The sequence below is a fragment of the Salmo trutta genome, chromosome 5 (assembly GCF_901001165.1).
Source record: "Salmo trutta chromosome 5, fSalTru1.1, whole genome shotgun sequence".
Taxonomy (NCBI): Eukaryota; Metazoa; Chordata; class Actinopteri; order Salmoniformes; family Salmonidae; genus Salmo; species Salmo trutta.
Window position 1 is genome coordinate 22,019,366 of NC_042961.1, and position 16,311 is coordinate 22,035,676.

At 43.5% G+C, this 16,311-nt stretch overlaps 1 protein-coding gene across 7 annotated transcripts in view; it reads left to right on the forward strand.

The window, feature by feature from the left end:
- The window catches only part of LOC115193869 (inactive ubiquitin carboxyl-terminal hydrolase 54), a 109,953-nt gene that overhangs the window by 66,819 nt on the left and 26,823 nt on the right, over positions 1-16,311 (forward strand). For all 7 annotated transcript variants that reach the window (XM_029752972.1, XM_029752975.1, XM_029752977.1 and 4 more), the window contains 4 exons: positions 1,852-1,944; positions 9,373-9,507; positions 14,634-14,747; positions 14,939-15,021. In XM_029752972.1, the coding sequence (XP_029608832.1) occupies positions 1,852-1,944; positions 9,373-9,507; positions 14,634-14,747; positions 14,939-15,021 (425 nt within the window). The remainder of the gene's footprint in view (positions 1-1,851; positions 1,945-9,372; positions 9,508-14,633; positions 14,748-14,938; positions 15,022-16,311) is intronic.

A 16,311-nucleotide genomic window follows, 5' to 3' on the forward strand; every position in this document is an offset into this window, starting at 1 on the left:
TCACCGGAGGTCAGCTATATTGACCTTTGGAGGCCTGTCATGCTCAATGCTGTTGATTGCTATTAACCCGCTCCACTGGGTACTAGTGCTGTAACGCCTGGCTCTGCTGGAGGCCAACAGATGCTCCAGGCTTGCTGCTCACTGAGGTATTACTCATGCCTGACCACACTCACTATTTATCCCCTAATGTTGTTTGAGTTTAAGTGAATTGAAGCAATGTTTTAGTTTGAATACTTATGGGAAAGTTTGGATAGCTGTTTACACCGCTGCATAAATGTATTTTCGAACAGTATAGGGTGACAATTGGTTGCATCATGATTGGTGTTTCAATTGATTGAAGCCATGTTTGACGTACAGATGAACTATTATAATTTTACCAGTTTCTCACAGCAGGAAAATAAGTCTGCAGCAACAAGAATTGCAAATTATTATGTGGATTATAATTAATGGACATTTTTGTAGGGGTTGATCCATTTTTAGTTAGGATAAATCGTCTGACATTTTAAAGTGGAAATGACTGATTTAAGAAGTATTTTTTTATTCTCTGTGACAACAGAGGGATCAAATGAAGATGGCACAGCTGTACTGTACAGTATTGGGTGATCATTTTGGGTGGATCATGATTGGTGTGAAAAATGTGAAGGTGGTAGTGTCTGAGACAGGGGGAACAGAGAGATAGAAAAGGGAAGGTTAGGGGTGTTAGGTTAACAGAGACTGACAGGCCTCTATGATTCTGCTCAGTGACGTGTGGCAGCCTGGCAGCAGGACCATGACATGGGCACTGTGGGGTCAGGGTAGACACTAGACAGGTGGGGGTGGGCCCTGTCCCTTTGGGGGTGCCCAGGCAGGGTGCCAGATGGGAGATGGTATGCCATGGAGCCTACCGACAGGAAACTGCCAGGGCCACGTTTGTTCCGCTGACAACCCGCATCTCAGCTCGACCTGGGCAAGCGTACATTCCTCAAAGTGATAGGCTTCAGAGGGGGCCTGTTACTCTCTCACACACATATACCCAAGACACACACACACACATTCTCTCTTTCTCTCTCACCTCTCGCTCTCTCTCTATTCCACCTTCTGTCCCCTTCTCCCACGGTCTAGCGCGTACTATCTTTCTCGTTCTCCCTCTGTCTGTCTCGCTCCCCCCCCAGTCTTTATTCCTTCTTCCCGTAACTCCCGGTGAGGCGTGCAGGATTCCTCCCATGCTGAGGGGATTAAGACCTGGGAGGGCGTCAGGGATCTGATTGGCGAGGACCTGCTCTTGTTCCTATTGGATGGGCTTGGGACAGTGCAGCAGTGGTGGGCTCTCAGAGCCAACGGGGGATTGGACAGGACAACAGTGGGCACTACTGTGGTTGTGTAACTAACCTCAGATCCAGGGAGGGACATCCTTTAGCATCAGGTACGAGTTAGCGAGGGAATTCCACTGGTTTTTAGAGTTAGATTTCCACAGATTGACAGTCCCTGCTCTCTCTAAGGGTTTTGAATCTGTGAAAAGCTTTGACCTTTGGAGCGAAGCACCGGCACTTAAGAGAGGGTGGGAAAGTCAAACGCAGGCGACGCAGCGGAGCAAATGTTTGTCACACGCTCCCGTTGCATTTTATATCAGACACGCACTGCAGGGATGTCGACCATCTGAGGCAGCAGCGGAGGCGACACAGACAATCTGACTGTCAGCTTTGTCTCTCTCAAGGGTTCGATGGAAACACTCTACCAACCTTCTAATGTCCCGCACCTTTCTGTTGTTTACTCAGTAGACAACTCAGACTCCGTTTAGAAATCAGGAAATGTGAAGGCCCGAGGAGCGTTTTCATGTTTTGTCTCACTCCTTCCTGCTCTTGTTTCCCACAGGTCCTGTGGCACCTGGACATCTTTCGCCGGAGCTTCCGGCAGCTGACCACACACAAGTGCATGGAGGACTCGTGTATCTTCTGTGCCCTGAAGGTAAGAGTCTAGACCCGTGGGTGGAGAGAGGATGGGGCCTGGGATTGGAGGAGTTGATTCACTTATTCATGAATCCTTTCCAGGTAATGCCTTCCTAAGAATGCAGGTAGAGGATGGTTATTTTGGTTTTGGACTGTTGCGTTGATTTTAACAGTAAATCTAGGAGTATTTTTCTCAAGTGACTTTTGTGGATTTAGCTGAGCGCCCCCAGAGAGATGGAGGACCATGCCTTTGAATGTGAACATGTGTATCTCAGCATGTGAATTGTCAGTAAGTAAGTAATCTACCCTGGTGTGGACAGGCAGTGGTTGGATGCCTGGACAGTGGTTATGGATTATGTACCATGGGTCTCTCTCTGACTGTCAGACACCTGAACAGCTAATCAAATGGCTACCCAGACTATTTGCATTGCCCCCCCCCCCCCCCCCCCGGAATGCTGCTGCTACTCTCTGTTATTATCGATGCATAGTCACTTTAATAACTCTACCTACATGTTCATATTACCTCAATTACCTCGACACCGGTGCCCCTGCACATTGACTCTTTTTTTGTGGCATTTTCTTAAAACTGCATTGTTGGTTAAGGGCTTGTAAGTAAACATTTCACTGTAAGGTCTACTATACCTGTTGTATTCGGTGCATGTGACAAATACAATTTGATTTGATCTGGACAGACTGCTGAATGTAGATCATTGGCTTTAGCCAGCTTCCCCCCTCTCTTTTTTTATTTGTGTCTCTCTATCTCCCTTACACTCCTTCTTTCTCCCCCTTTCTCTCTCACTCTGCTCCCTCCAATCCCCCCTCTCTCATCACTCTTTCTTTTATTATTACATTCCATTTAATGTGCAGGAATGCCACTGGCACTCTCCATCAAACGTTCAATATCTCAGTTGGGAACGAGAGGCTCTCTCCTGTGCTTTCCCCTGTCCGTTTGTCTCTGTCGGTCTCTCTGTCTGTGAGGAGTGTGACGGACTCAACGGTTCTCTCTCTGCTTCACCGCGATGGTCCGTCTCGCTGTCTTAACGTGTCCGTGACCGCCTCCTTCTCACTGTGACCAATGACTATTCTATATATCTCACCATGGCCGTCTATTTCTGTCTGAGTGGGGTCTATCTAACTTAGACGTTACGCAGTACTGGACCCTTTGTCTGGCGTTCCACATCCCTGTCTGATTGTCTGTTTCTTTATCTGGCTGGCAGAACCAGACTAGCTTTGCCTCTATGCTACTTTCATTACACCACAAGACTCATCCTGAGGGCCAGAAGTTATTTTTTTTCCTGGTTTGAGTCGTTGATTCGATCTTAATGAGGAGGTGTCACAAACTCACACACACCCGAGGTGACAGTCGAGGCTGCGCAAATGCCTTTTGAGTGGCTGCAGGATGGCACTTCACACACTCAGCCGTGTGGGATTTGTTACCCCCAAATGCAGATTTAATGAGCTCTTGTGAATCTGAGTGGTGTGATCTGCGATGCATTAGGGCTGCAGGGCCATCAGAGGGGTTTGATGGTGACATTTGAAGGCATTTCTGATTCCTTTGTGGGTCTGTGGCAGGCAGGCAGGCAGGCAGGCAGGCAGGCAGGCAGGCAGGCAGGCAGGCAGGCAGGCAGGCAGGCAGGCATGGCTTAGAGCAGCTGAATCTGGCCAGCTGGCAGGACTTGGAGAGTGAAAGAGCCCTGTGGGTTCAACGAGGCCATCCTTTTAGCTACTGGTTAACTAGGTCTGGTCCTTTTGACTGTGACAGGTTAGCTGGTTTCACACTCCTGTCTACTGTACCTCAGTGTGAGTCATAGTCATTGTAGGCTTAAGTGTACTTCTGCTGCTCCCTCTGCACTTTCTCTCTCTCTCTTTCGCTCCATCTCCCCCACCCCCCTCTGCTTTTTCTTTCTCTTACTCCATCTCTCTCTCTCTCCCGTTCTCTCTCCCCCACTGCTCTCTCCATCTCTCCCTATGCTCCCTTTCCTCCATCTCCCTCTCTCTCCCTCCCTCTGGTCTCCCTCTCTCCTCTCTTTCTCTCCCTCTCTCTTGATGTTTCAGCCTTATCAGAATTCACCAGGGCTCATTTGAGGGGTCGATTACAGGGCATTTCTGCCAGGCATTTAATTTGAGAAGAATTATTAGGCTATGATCATTTATCCTCTCCCCACTTCTTTCTCTGCCGCTCCTGTTCTGTCTCCCTTACCTCATCCACCTCTTCTCTTCTCCTCTCGCTCGCTCTCCTTCTTGCGCAAGATAAATTGAGGTGCAGCGGCAGGACAAACGTGTGTATGTGTGTGTGCGTGCGTGCGTGCACAACTGCATGCACACCTGTGGGTGTTTGTGTGCCTGCATGTGTCTGTGTTTGCTTTCCCAATAAACACTCACATTGTTCAGGGTGTTTTTTGATTGAGGAAACAGAAAGGCATTATAATGGGCCATCTTCTCTCAGTAAGTCTAGGTTGTGTTATGAGATTAGTCCATTCGTAAGGATGTCTTGCACCTGAACGTGTCATGCCCTGGTGAATACCTGAATACTCGGAGGCAGTACAGTGACAGTGGGAAGTACAAAGCTATAATACTTTCCCCTATGGCTGTTAACTCGTATGTTTTACATTATGGCTGTGATGAAGTGTTAGGGTTAAAGGGATAATCCACCCCCAGAAATAAAAATCATTAAACTCCTGTCAATTTGGTGAAGGCATATGTTCTATTCGTGGGTAAAATACAATCTTCCCCCCGTGGTTTAACTTCCAAATGGTCCGCCTGTGAAAATCAGGAAATCGTGTAGGAACCTGTCATAGCTATATAATTCTCATCACTGGAGATACTGGATTACACACTATCCCATTTTATAACGCCTTTAAAACAATTACCTGCACTCTAGATCACCCAATCAACCAATAGATGGTATGGCCATGGTTGTCTAGGACACATCTGTCCATTAATATCGTCATGACAAATTATAGATTTCGCTTAGATGTGCTCAATCTAAACAGTGTACTAAATTATTCACCTCCGTTTGTCCTTCAAGTACCATGTCGCAATTTGCCCTGTCTGTAGGAAACAGAGATGTTACAGAAAGGAGGAGATAGTAATTCCATTGGGCAATGAATAGAGAAACGCCCCACCCAACTGACTGTCGACCAATCGCATGCACATTGTAATGCTGCGACACGCGGTTGCTAAGCTAATCATCACGCAGTCCGATTCTAATGGAGTTTCCCCATCTCAAAATGATCTCTGTTGGAAAGAATGTAATGCTGCTCTCGCTCTGGGCAGAGACTCCATTTATATCTCAGTGTAAGAAATTAACTATAAGTTGAACTTGGTGACAAATTGATTTAGGCGATTTTACAGCTAGCTAGCTACTTCACATGCTGATATTGGCTTTGGTATTATTGTGTGTATGTTTTCTAGCTAGCTACCTAGCTAGCCAGCCAGCCCAGGGAGAGAGAGAACATTGCATTTTGCGTTTTGTTGTAGACTTGAGCTGCAATAGATTTCCAAAAACGATTTTCACAGGTTTCTACTAATCTTGTTCTGACGACAAAATGAAACATTTGTTCCAATTTTTTCTCTCTCCACATATTAGTGTTATTTAACACTGTTTAACACTGTTAATAGTAGGAATTAGTGGTTTGGGGTGGATTATCCCTTTAAGGCGGCTGCAGGCTTCCCATCAGAAACAGTTCGGAACAGTTTGTGCATATATTATGATTACATTTTGTGACATTTTGTTCATTTTCGTATTCTACAAGTTTTTTTTCTGGCTGTTCGTGCACACGCCATTTTTTTTTCTCGAGGCAAGCCGAAGTCAGTAGCCAAAGTCTACGCCCCTTTGTCTGTGATTGGTCAACAGTAGGGATTCTTCAATGAAGTGTTTGTTGTCATTCAACGAGAGACAACTCTTTTTCATGCACATTTTGTCACTTGAGAAATTCTGCACTAAACATCTTAGTTAGATGTAAAATTGTCGACTAAGATCTCCTCGGCAAAAACGTCAAAAATAATGACATATTTCTTGAGTTATCTTTATTTTGAGTAAGTGTATACTGGCTACGTCGTCTTAAGATGTACAAACAGTACTAATAGCCGCTTTTATCTTGTTCTTCAAGCGGCCTGATTCACACAGTTTCCTCTGAACAGTTGATGTTGAGATGTGTCTGTTACATGAACTCTGTGGATCATTTATTTGGGCAGCAATTTCTGAGGCTGGTAACTCTAATGAACTTATCCTCTGCAACAGAGGTAACTCTGGGTCTTCCTTTCCTGTGGCGGTTCTCATGAGAGCCAGTTTCATCATAGCGCTTGATGGTTATTTGCGACTGCACTTGAAGAAACTTTCAAAGTTCTTGAAGTTTTCTGCATTGACTGACCTTCATGTCTTAAAGTAATGATGGAATATCGTTTCTCTTTGCTTATTTGAGATGTTCTTGCCATAATACGGACTTGGTCTTTTACCCCTACCTTGTCACAACACAACTGATTGCCTCAAATGCATTAAGAAGGAAATAAATTCCACTAATTAACTTTTAACAAAGCACACCTGTTAATTGAAATTAATTCCAGGTGACTACCTCATGAAGCTGGTTGAGAGAATGCCAAGAGTGTGCAAAGCAGCCATCAAGGCAAAGGGTAGCTACTTTGAAGTATCTCAAATATAAAATATATTTTGATTTGTTTAACACTCTTTTGGTTACTACATGATTCCATATGTTTTATTTCATAGATTTGATGTCTTTAATATTATTATGCAATGTATAAAATAGTAAAAATAAAGAAAAACCCTTGAATGAGAAGGTGTGTCCAAACTTTTGACTGGTACTGTAGATAAACTATTTTGCTAAATAGTATGGTCTACAGCTTATCATGAGGTATTCTAACTCAGGCTCACAGAACCTTAGCAGAAAAAGTTTCAAGATGATCCGATTTAAGGTGTTTTACAAAAACGTTCCTAAAAAACTTTATGGATGTTACATTGCCTGTCAGTCACCCCTTCTATCTATGCAACACTGTAGAACATGCAAACAAAACTCAAGACACTTAATTCGGTCTGTATTGCTTCATCTTCATAACTTACTCTGGGGAACAGCTGTGAGTGGAAAAACAAGCTCCGTGAGCCCTTTCTTAAGGTCATTAAATATTTTTGACTGAAAAGCCTTTTTTGAGACTCGGCATCCTATTCTGTAATGGACAAAATTCATATAATTTCCTACGTAAACTGGTCAAATATAACCTGAACTCCAATTTATAGGCCCTAAGGATAGATGTGAATGTAGTTTCATTCGGAAATGAACTTTATTTGTGGATGGTCAGTTTGACTTTCCCATGGAATTGCCCATATACCAATCAACAGTATATGTATTCTAAGGATGAAGACTTTGTTAAATTGTTTTTTTCTGTCATCAATCTACTAACAATACCCCATAATGACAAAGCAAAAACTGTTTACATTTTTTTTTTTGCAAATTTATAAAATAAAAAAAACATCACATTTACACAAGTATTCAGACCCTTTACTCAATACTTTGTCGAAGCACCTTTGGCAGCGTTTACAGCCTCAAGTCTTCTTGGGTGATGCAACAAGATTGGCACACCTGTATTTGGGGACTTCCTCCCATTCTTCTTTGCAGATCCTCTCAAGCTCTGTCAGGTTGGTTCAATCCTGTTCAAGTCCGGGCTCTGGCTGGGCCACTCAAGGACATTAAGAGACTTGTCCCGAAGCCACTCCTGTGTTGTCTTGGCTGTGTGCTTAGGGATTTGTCCTGTTGGAAGGTGAACCTTCGCCCCAGTCTGAGGTGCTGATTGCTCTGGAGCAGATTTTCATCATGGATCTCTCTGTACTTTGCTCTGTTCATCTTTCCCTCTATCCTGACTAGTCTCCCAGTCCCTGTCGTGGAAAAACATCCCCACAGCATGATGCTTTCACCACCATGCTTCACCATAGGGATGGTGCCAGGTTTCCTCCAGACGTGACGCTTGGCATTCAGGCCAAAGAGTTCAATCTTGGTTTCATCAGACCAGAGAATCTTGTTTCCCATGGTCTGAGAGTCCTTCAGGTGCCTTTTGGCAAACTCCAAGTGGGCTGTTATGTGCCTTTTACTGAGGAATGGCTTCCATCTGGCCGGTCTACCATAAAGGCCTGATTGGTGGAATGCTGCAGAGATGGTTGTCCTTCTGTAAGGTTCTCCCATCTCCACTGAGGAACTCTGGAGCTCTGTCAGAGTGACCATCAGTTTCTTGGTCATCTCCCTGACCAAGGCCTTTCTCCCCCAATTGCTCAGTTTGGCCAGGCGGCCAGCTCTAGGAAGTGCCTTGGTGGATCCAAACTTCTCCCATTTAAGAATGATGGAGGCCACTGTGTTCTTGGGGACCTTCAATGCTGCAGATCTGTGCATCGACACAATCCTGTCTCGGAGCTCTATGGACAATTCCTTCGACCTCATGGCTTGGTTTTTGCTCAGACATACAATGTCAACTGTGGGACCTTATATAGACAGATGTGTGGCTTTCCAAATCATGTGCAATCAATTGAATTTACCACCGGTTGGACTCCATTCAAGTTGTAGAAAAATCTCAAGGATGATCAATGTAAACAGGATGAACCTGAGCTCAGCTTCGAGTCGCATAGCAAAGGGCCTGAATACTTATGTAAATAAGGTATTTCTGTTTTTTATATTGAATACATTTGCAAAAACTTCTAAAAACGTGTGTTTCGCTTTTTCATTGTGGGGTATTGTGTGTAGATTGCTGATGATTATTAATATTTTTTTGTTGGAACAAGTCAAGCGGTCTGAATACTTTCCGAATGCACTGTATGTGAACCCTGTGAATTTGTCAATCAATCAATCAAATGTATTTATGAAGCCCTCCAAACATCAGCTGATGTCACAAAGTGCTGTACAGAAACCCAGCCTAAAACCCCAAACAGAAAGAAATGCAGGTGTAGAAGCACGGTGGCTCGGAAAAACTCCCTAGAAAGGCCAGAACCTAGGAAGAAACCTAGAGAGGAACCAGGCTGTGAGGGGTGGCCAGTCCTCTTCTCGCTGTGCCGGGTGGAGATTATAACAGAACATGGCCAAGATGTTCAAATGTTCATAGATGACCAGCAGGGTCAAATAATAATTATCACTGTGGTTGTAGAGGTTAAAACAGGTCAGCACCTCAGGAGTAAATGTCAGTTGGCTTTTCATAGCCGATCATTCAGAGTCTCTAGAGAGTTGAAAACAGCAGGTCTGGGACAAGGTAGCACGTCCGGTGAACAGGTCAGGGTTCCATAGCCGCAGGCAGAACAGTTGAAACTGGAGCAGCAGCACGACCAAGTGGACTGTGGACAGCAAGGGGTCATCAGGCAAAGTTGTCCTATAATTTCTTTGTACAATTCCTTTTACTCCAGATAGTGTTAATGTTATTGACCATGCTGTGTTATTGTGTCTCTTGTTGTTTCTAGAGTATCTTTGCCCAGTTCCAGTTCAGCAGTGAGAAGGTGCTGCCGTCTGACGCGCTCCGCAGCGCCCTGGCCAAGACCTTCCAAGACGAACAGCGCTTCCAGCTGGGCATCATGGACGACGCTGCAGAGTGCTTCGTAAGAGACAGCCCTCCCCCACACTTCCTCTCTCACCTCCCTTATTCCTCCATACTTACTTACCTTATCCCTCACTTCCCCACGTGCATTACCCTTCATTCTTCCACTCCTGCTTATTTTTTTAATATACATCTACAGTTGAAGTCGAAAGTTTACATACACTAAGGTTGGAGTCATTAAAACTCGTTTTTCAACCACTCCACAAATTTCTTGTTAACAAACTATAGTTTTGGCAAGTCGTTTAGGACATTTACTTTGTGCATGACACAAGTAATTTTGCCAACAATTGTTTACAGACAGATTATTTTGCTTATAATTCCCTGTATCACAATTCCAGTGGGTCAGAAGTTTACATATACACTAAGTTGACTGTGCCTTTAAACAGCTTGGAAAATTCCAGAAAATGATGACATGGCTTTAGAAGCTTCTGATAGGCTAATTGACATCATTTGAGTCAATTGGAGGTGTACCCGTGGATGTATTTCAAGGCTTACCTTTAAACGCAGTGCCTCTTTGCTTGACATCATGGGAAAATCAAAAGAAATCAGCCAAGACCTCAGAAACAAATTGTAGACCTCCACAAGTCTGGTTCATCCTTGGGAGCAATTTCCAAACGCCTGAAGGTACCACGTTCATCTGTACAAACAATAGTACGCAAGTATAAACACCATGAGACCACGTAGCCGTCATACCGCTCAGGAAGGAGACGCGTTCTGTCTCCTAGAGATGAACGTACTTTGGTGCAAAAAGTGCAAATCAATCCCAGAATAACAGCAAAAAACCCTGTGAAGATGCTGGAGGAAACAGGTACAAAAGTATCTATATCCACAGTAAAATGAGTCCTATATCAACATAACCTGAAAGGCCGCTCAGCAAGGAAGATACCACTGCTCCAAAACCGCCATAAAATAGCCAGACTGCGGTTTGGAACTGCACATGGGGACAAAGATTGTACTTTTTGGAGAAATGTCCTCTGGTCTGATGAAACAAAAATAGAACTGTTTGGCCATAATGACCATCGTTATGTTTGGAAGAAAAAGGGGGAGGCTTGCAAGCCAAAGAACACATCCCAACCGTGAAGGACCGGGGTGGCAGCATCATGTTGTGGGGTGCTTTGCAGGAGGGACTGGTGCACTTCACAAAATAGATGACATCATTAGGATGGAAAATTATGTGGATATATTGAAGCAACATCTCAAGACATCAGTCAGGAAGTTAACCTGTTAAGGACAGACGCCTGCGGAACCCCTAGCCAACAGCCAATGGCATCGCACGGCGCAAAATACAAAGCCAACTAAAATACCACAATTCAATTTTCTCAAACAATCAACTATTTTACACCATTTTAAAGACAAGACTCTCATTAATCTAACCACATGGTCCGAATTCAAAAAGGCTTTACAGCGAAAGCAAAACATTAGATTATGTCAGGAGAGTACCCTGCCAAAAATAATCACACAGCCATTTTCAAAGCAAGCATATGTCACAAAAACAAAAACCACAGCTAAATGCAGCACTAACCTTTGATGATCTTCATCAGATGACACTCCTAGGACATTATGTTATACAATACATGCATGTTTTGTTCAATCAAGTTCATATTTATATCATAAACCAGCTTTTTACATTAGCATGTGATGTTCAGAACTAGCATACCCACCGCAAACTTCCGGTGAATTTAGTAAATTACTCACGATAAACGTTCACAAAAAATATAATTATTTTAAGAATTATAGATACAGAACTCCTTTATGCAATCGCGGTGTCAGATTTTAAAATAGCTTTTTGGCGAAAAGATGCTGTATTTTCGATAGAGAGGCTACAAAAGGACAATAAATTGTCAGACAGGGCACTTCCTGTATGGAATCTTCTCAGGTTTTGGCCTGCCATATGAGTTCTGTTATACTCAGACACCATTCTAAAACCAACAGTTTTAGAAACTTTATAGTGTTTTCTATCCAAATCTACTAATTATATGCATATTCTAGTTTCTGGGCAGGAGTAGTAACCAGATTAAATCGGGTACGTTTTTTATCCGGCCGTGAAAATACTGCCCCCTATCCCAAACAGGTTAAAGCTTGGTCGCAAATGGGTCTTCCAAATGGACAATGACCCCAAGCATACTTCCAAAGTTGTGGCAAAATGGCTTAAGGACAACAAAGTCAAGGTATTGGAGTGGCCATCACAAAGCTCTGACCTCAATCCTATAGAAAAGTTGTGGGCAGAACTGAAAGAACGTGTGCGAGCAAGGAGGCCTACAAGCCTGACTCAGTTACACCAGCTCTGTCAGGAGGAATGGGCCAAAATTCACCCAACTTATTGTGGGAAGCTTGTGGAAGGCTACCCGAAACATTTGACCCAAGTTAAACAATTTAAAGGCAATGCTACCAAACACTAATTGAGTGTATGTAAACTTCAGACCCACTGGGAATGTGATGAAAGATATAAAAGCTGAAATAAATCATTCTCTCTACTATTATTCTGACATTTCACATTCTTAAAATAGACCCACTGGGAATGTGATGAAAGAAATGAAAGCTGAAATAAATCATTCTCTACTATTATTCTGACATTTCACATTGTTAAAATAAAGTGGTGATCCTAACTGACCTAAGACAGGGAATTTTTACATGGATTAAATGTCAGGAATTGTGAAAAACTATGTTTAAATGTATTTGGCTAAGGTGTATGTAAACTTCTGAATTCAACTGTATACAGAAACAGAAGAGTTAAGAGATCAGCTAAAAGGGATCTCATATCTAAATGCTGTATGTTGAAACCAGACATTTGCAGTAGCATAACATTTACAAAACAGTGGCAGAGTCACTATTTTCTTTGGCAGAACAAAGGAAAGGTTTGGGAAGTGTTTTTCACTTTGGGAAGCTGCATTGCAGAGTTCTGTACAGGGCCTTTTCCTGATCCCACCGACAGTAAGCAGAGTCCACCTGGTTTCCAAACTACCACAAAGAAACAAACGAGCCTGTGCTCCTCCACTGGCCATCCCTCCTTCTCCCCTCTCAGAGGTGCATGATTGTAAAGAATCATTTATTTCCTCCTCACCAGCTAATCTTATAAGCAATGCCATTGGGCAGCCAGCCAGAGGATTGTTCCTTACCCTGTATCACTATCTGGGCCTGTTCTCTCCTCTCTACCTCTCTTCCTTCTCTCCTATCTCTCCTCTCTCACCCTCTTCTGCTTGTTTAGCAGCCCTTATGTTCTGCTGACAACCGGGAACATACAAAAACTGCAACTTGGGTGTTTTTTTAATGTGTATTATTCGAGGTGTTTGGCTGCGGCTGAGGTCCGGAGGCAGTGAGATGATGGGTGCGGGGCAGATGCTAACTGGACCCTCCCCGTGGAGACCCTCTCTCTGCGGTGCTGCAGCTTATGTGTGCAGAATTCTGCTGTGATCCCACCGCCCAGAGGGCTCCTGCCTGCAGTTAGAGTGATCAATCAACCAGTAAATTATCCCAGTATAACCGACCAGAGCCTCTGTGCTTCACTGGACTCCAGTGATTTTTTTCAAAAGGATATTTTCATCGTGTGTTGGTTTTGTCATGACGTAATAGTGTGATTAAGTAAGAACATATATGTGGACAAGCACACACACACTTCTGTCGTGTCTTTGGGGCACCATTAAACTGAAGACATGTTTATCAAATAACTCCCTGTAATTATTATCACGCAATTAAACAGATTAATCGTTTCATTGTAATTAACTAGGAGATCGGGGCACCAAGGAAAATATTCAGATTACAAAGTTATAATTTTCCTAATATAACTTTCCTATATTATAACATTATATATTATAGTATCTGACCGATTATCTTCTGGTTTAAAGGGTGTATTTTACCTCGCGTCCAGTCTCATTCCAAACGTCGTAAATTGTTGTATCTGCACGAATGCAGCCTTTACTAAAGTCATCCATACATCAATTGTCTTAAAATCATTTATTTACTAAACTAAGTAATTCACAGAAAGCATACAAACAGTAATTATCGTCACAAAGAATTGGTAGAGTAATGCGCCCTAGTGGGCTAAACAGGCATGGCGGCCTGTTAAACAAAGGGTCATAAAGGGCAGCTGAGGAGGCACATAGAGTTCATTAATATTAACAATTGATATGCTAATCCTTTGTACATGAACGCTCACTCATTCGGGAACAATTGCAATCAATATATATTTACGCTCAGTGTGTCATCGGGATCCTTGTTGGAGAGTTTTTGTCCCGTTCTCTCTCTCGGTTAGAATGGATCTTTCAAAGCGACATTCATTAATGTTGTTATAGAATGGATGTTTGTTGGTCTTCGCGTTCAATGATATAATTTACTTAGCTGCAGACTAATAATTAATATCAAAGACTTGTTCTTATTCTGTCGGTCTCGATAGTCTAAAAGTTTAACCACGTGGTATAGGTAACTTTCAGTAGAGGAATTGGGTGGTCAAACCTTGGCTCTCTCTTCTGAGGTAAGCTGGTCTCAAGAAAGTCAATCAGGGTGGGGTTTTATACGTGAACATAGAACAGGCTCGTCACATGACGCCTGGTCCTGTCTGTGTCCATGGGGGGCGTGCCGATGCTTTGAACAGAAATACCTTCTATCACATTAACATCAGTACATGGCATCTCAACGTATTCCAAATAGCTTTATCCTTATTAATACATTTTATACAACCATTTAGATGCAAGTCCCATAGCTGAGGCTATTATATAAACAGTATTATGGTAATATGGCTATATTGTCTCTTCTGAGTATCACAAAATTGTACCAAGCGGACCAGTTCGTAGCTGGATTCTTCACCAATCTTTTATACCTTCTCCAGAACATAAATGTCGTTCGGTTCCCCAATTCTGTGAGTTGGAAGAATTTCCTGTGTCTCTCTATGAAACCCCTCTGTGTCTCAACTGGGCCATGTGGTAGGAGATACTCCTCTAGAATTTTACAACCCCTTCACACAGGGCCTGGGTGGGGGGAGGTAGGTTGGGGGATGGTGCAAGGGGGAGGGGGTCAACTGTCCTCCCTGTATTCAAAGAGGGCAACGTCATGACACTTCCGTACATGCACAATTACACACAAAAAAAACGGGCATAACGCTAACGTGACTGTCTCTACCTGTTGCCCCCACAGGAGAATATTCTAATGCGGATCCATTTCCACATCTCAGACGAGACCAAAGAAGACATCTGCACAGCCAAGCACTGCATCCCACACCAGAAGTTTGCCATGACACTCTTCGAACAGGTCAGCACAAACACAAGCATCAGTACAAATACAAGCCTAAGTAACTTCTTTATATTATCACAGTCAATCAAACATTTTTAATCTCAGAATTGATCCGCCCATCCATTTCTATTTTAATTAACTGAAGTGAAGCCATCTCTGCTTATCATAGTCGCGTAACTTGATGTGTGTGTGTGTGTGTGTGTTTGCAGTGTGTGTGCAGCAGCTGTGGGGCCTCCTCTGACCCACTGCCCTTTATTCAGATGGTGCACTACATCTCCACCACCTCCCTCTGGTAAGTAACCCTCTGACTGGGGAAACAGCACTGAGCCGACTGGTTCTGACTGGGACTGACTAGCTCTGACTGGTATTAACTAGTGTTCTGACTGGGACTGACTAGCTCTGACTGGTACTAACTAGTGTTCTGACTGGGACTGACTAGCTCTGACTGGTACTAACTAGTGTTCTGACTGGGACTGACTAGCTCTGACTGGTACTAACTAGTGTTCTGACTGGTACTGACTAGTGTTCCGACTGAGACTGACTAGCTCTGACTGGTACTAACTAGTGTTCTAACTGGTATTGACTAGTTCTGACTGGTACTAACTAGTGATCTGACTGGTACTGACTAGCTCTCACTGGTACTAACTAGTGTTCTGACTGGGACTGACTAACTCTGACTGGTACTGACTAGTGTTCTGACTGGGATTGACTAGTGTTCTGACTTGTACTAACTAGCTCTGACTGGTACTAACTAGTGTTCTGACTGGGACTGACTAGTGTTCAGACTGGTACTGACTAGTGTTCTGACTGGTACTGACTAGTGTTCTGACTGGTACTGACTAGCTCTGACTGGTACTGACTAGTGTTCTGACTGGTACTGACTAGCTCTGACTGGTACTGACTAGTGTTCTGAATGGTACTGACTAGCTCTGACTGGTACTAATTAGTGTTCTGACTGGTACTGACTAGTGTTCTGACTGGTACTGACTAGCTCTGACTGGTACTGACTAGTGTTCTGACTGGTACTGACTAGCTCTGACTGGTACTGACTAGTGTTCTGACTGGTACTGACTAGCTCTGACTGGTACTGACTAGTGTTCTGACTGGTACTGACTAGTGTTCTGACTGGGACTGACTAGTGTTCTGAATGGTACTGACTAGCTCTGACTGGTACTAACTAGTGTTCTGACTGGTACTAACTAGTGTTCTGACTGGTACGGACTAGTGTTCTGACTGGTACGGACTAGTGTTCTGACTGGTACTAACTAGTGTTCTGACTGGTACTGACTAGCTCTGACTGGTACTGACTAGCTCTGACTGGTACTAACTAGTGTTCTGACTGGTACTAACTAGTGTTCTGACTGGTACTAACTAGTGTTCTGACTGGTACTGACTAGTGTTCTGACTGGGATTGACTAACTCTGACTTGTACTAACTAGCTCTGACTGGTACTGACTAGTGTTCTGACTGGTACTAACTAGTGTTCTGACTGGTACTAACTAGTGTTCTGACTGGGACTGACTAACTCTGACTGGTACTGACTAGTGTTCTGACTGGTACTGACTAGTGTTCTGACTGGTAC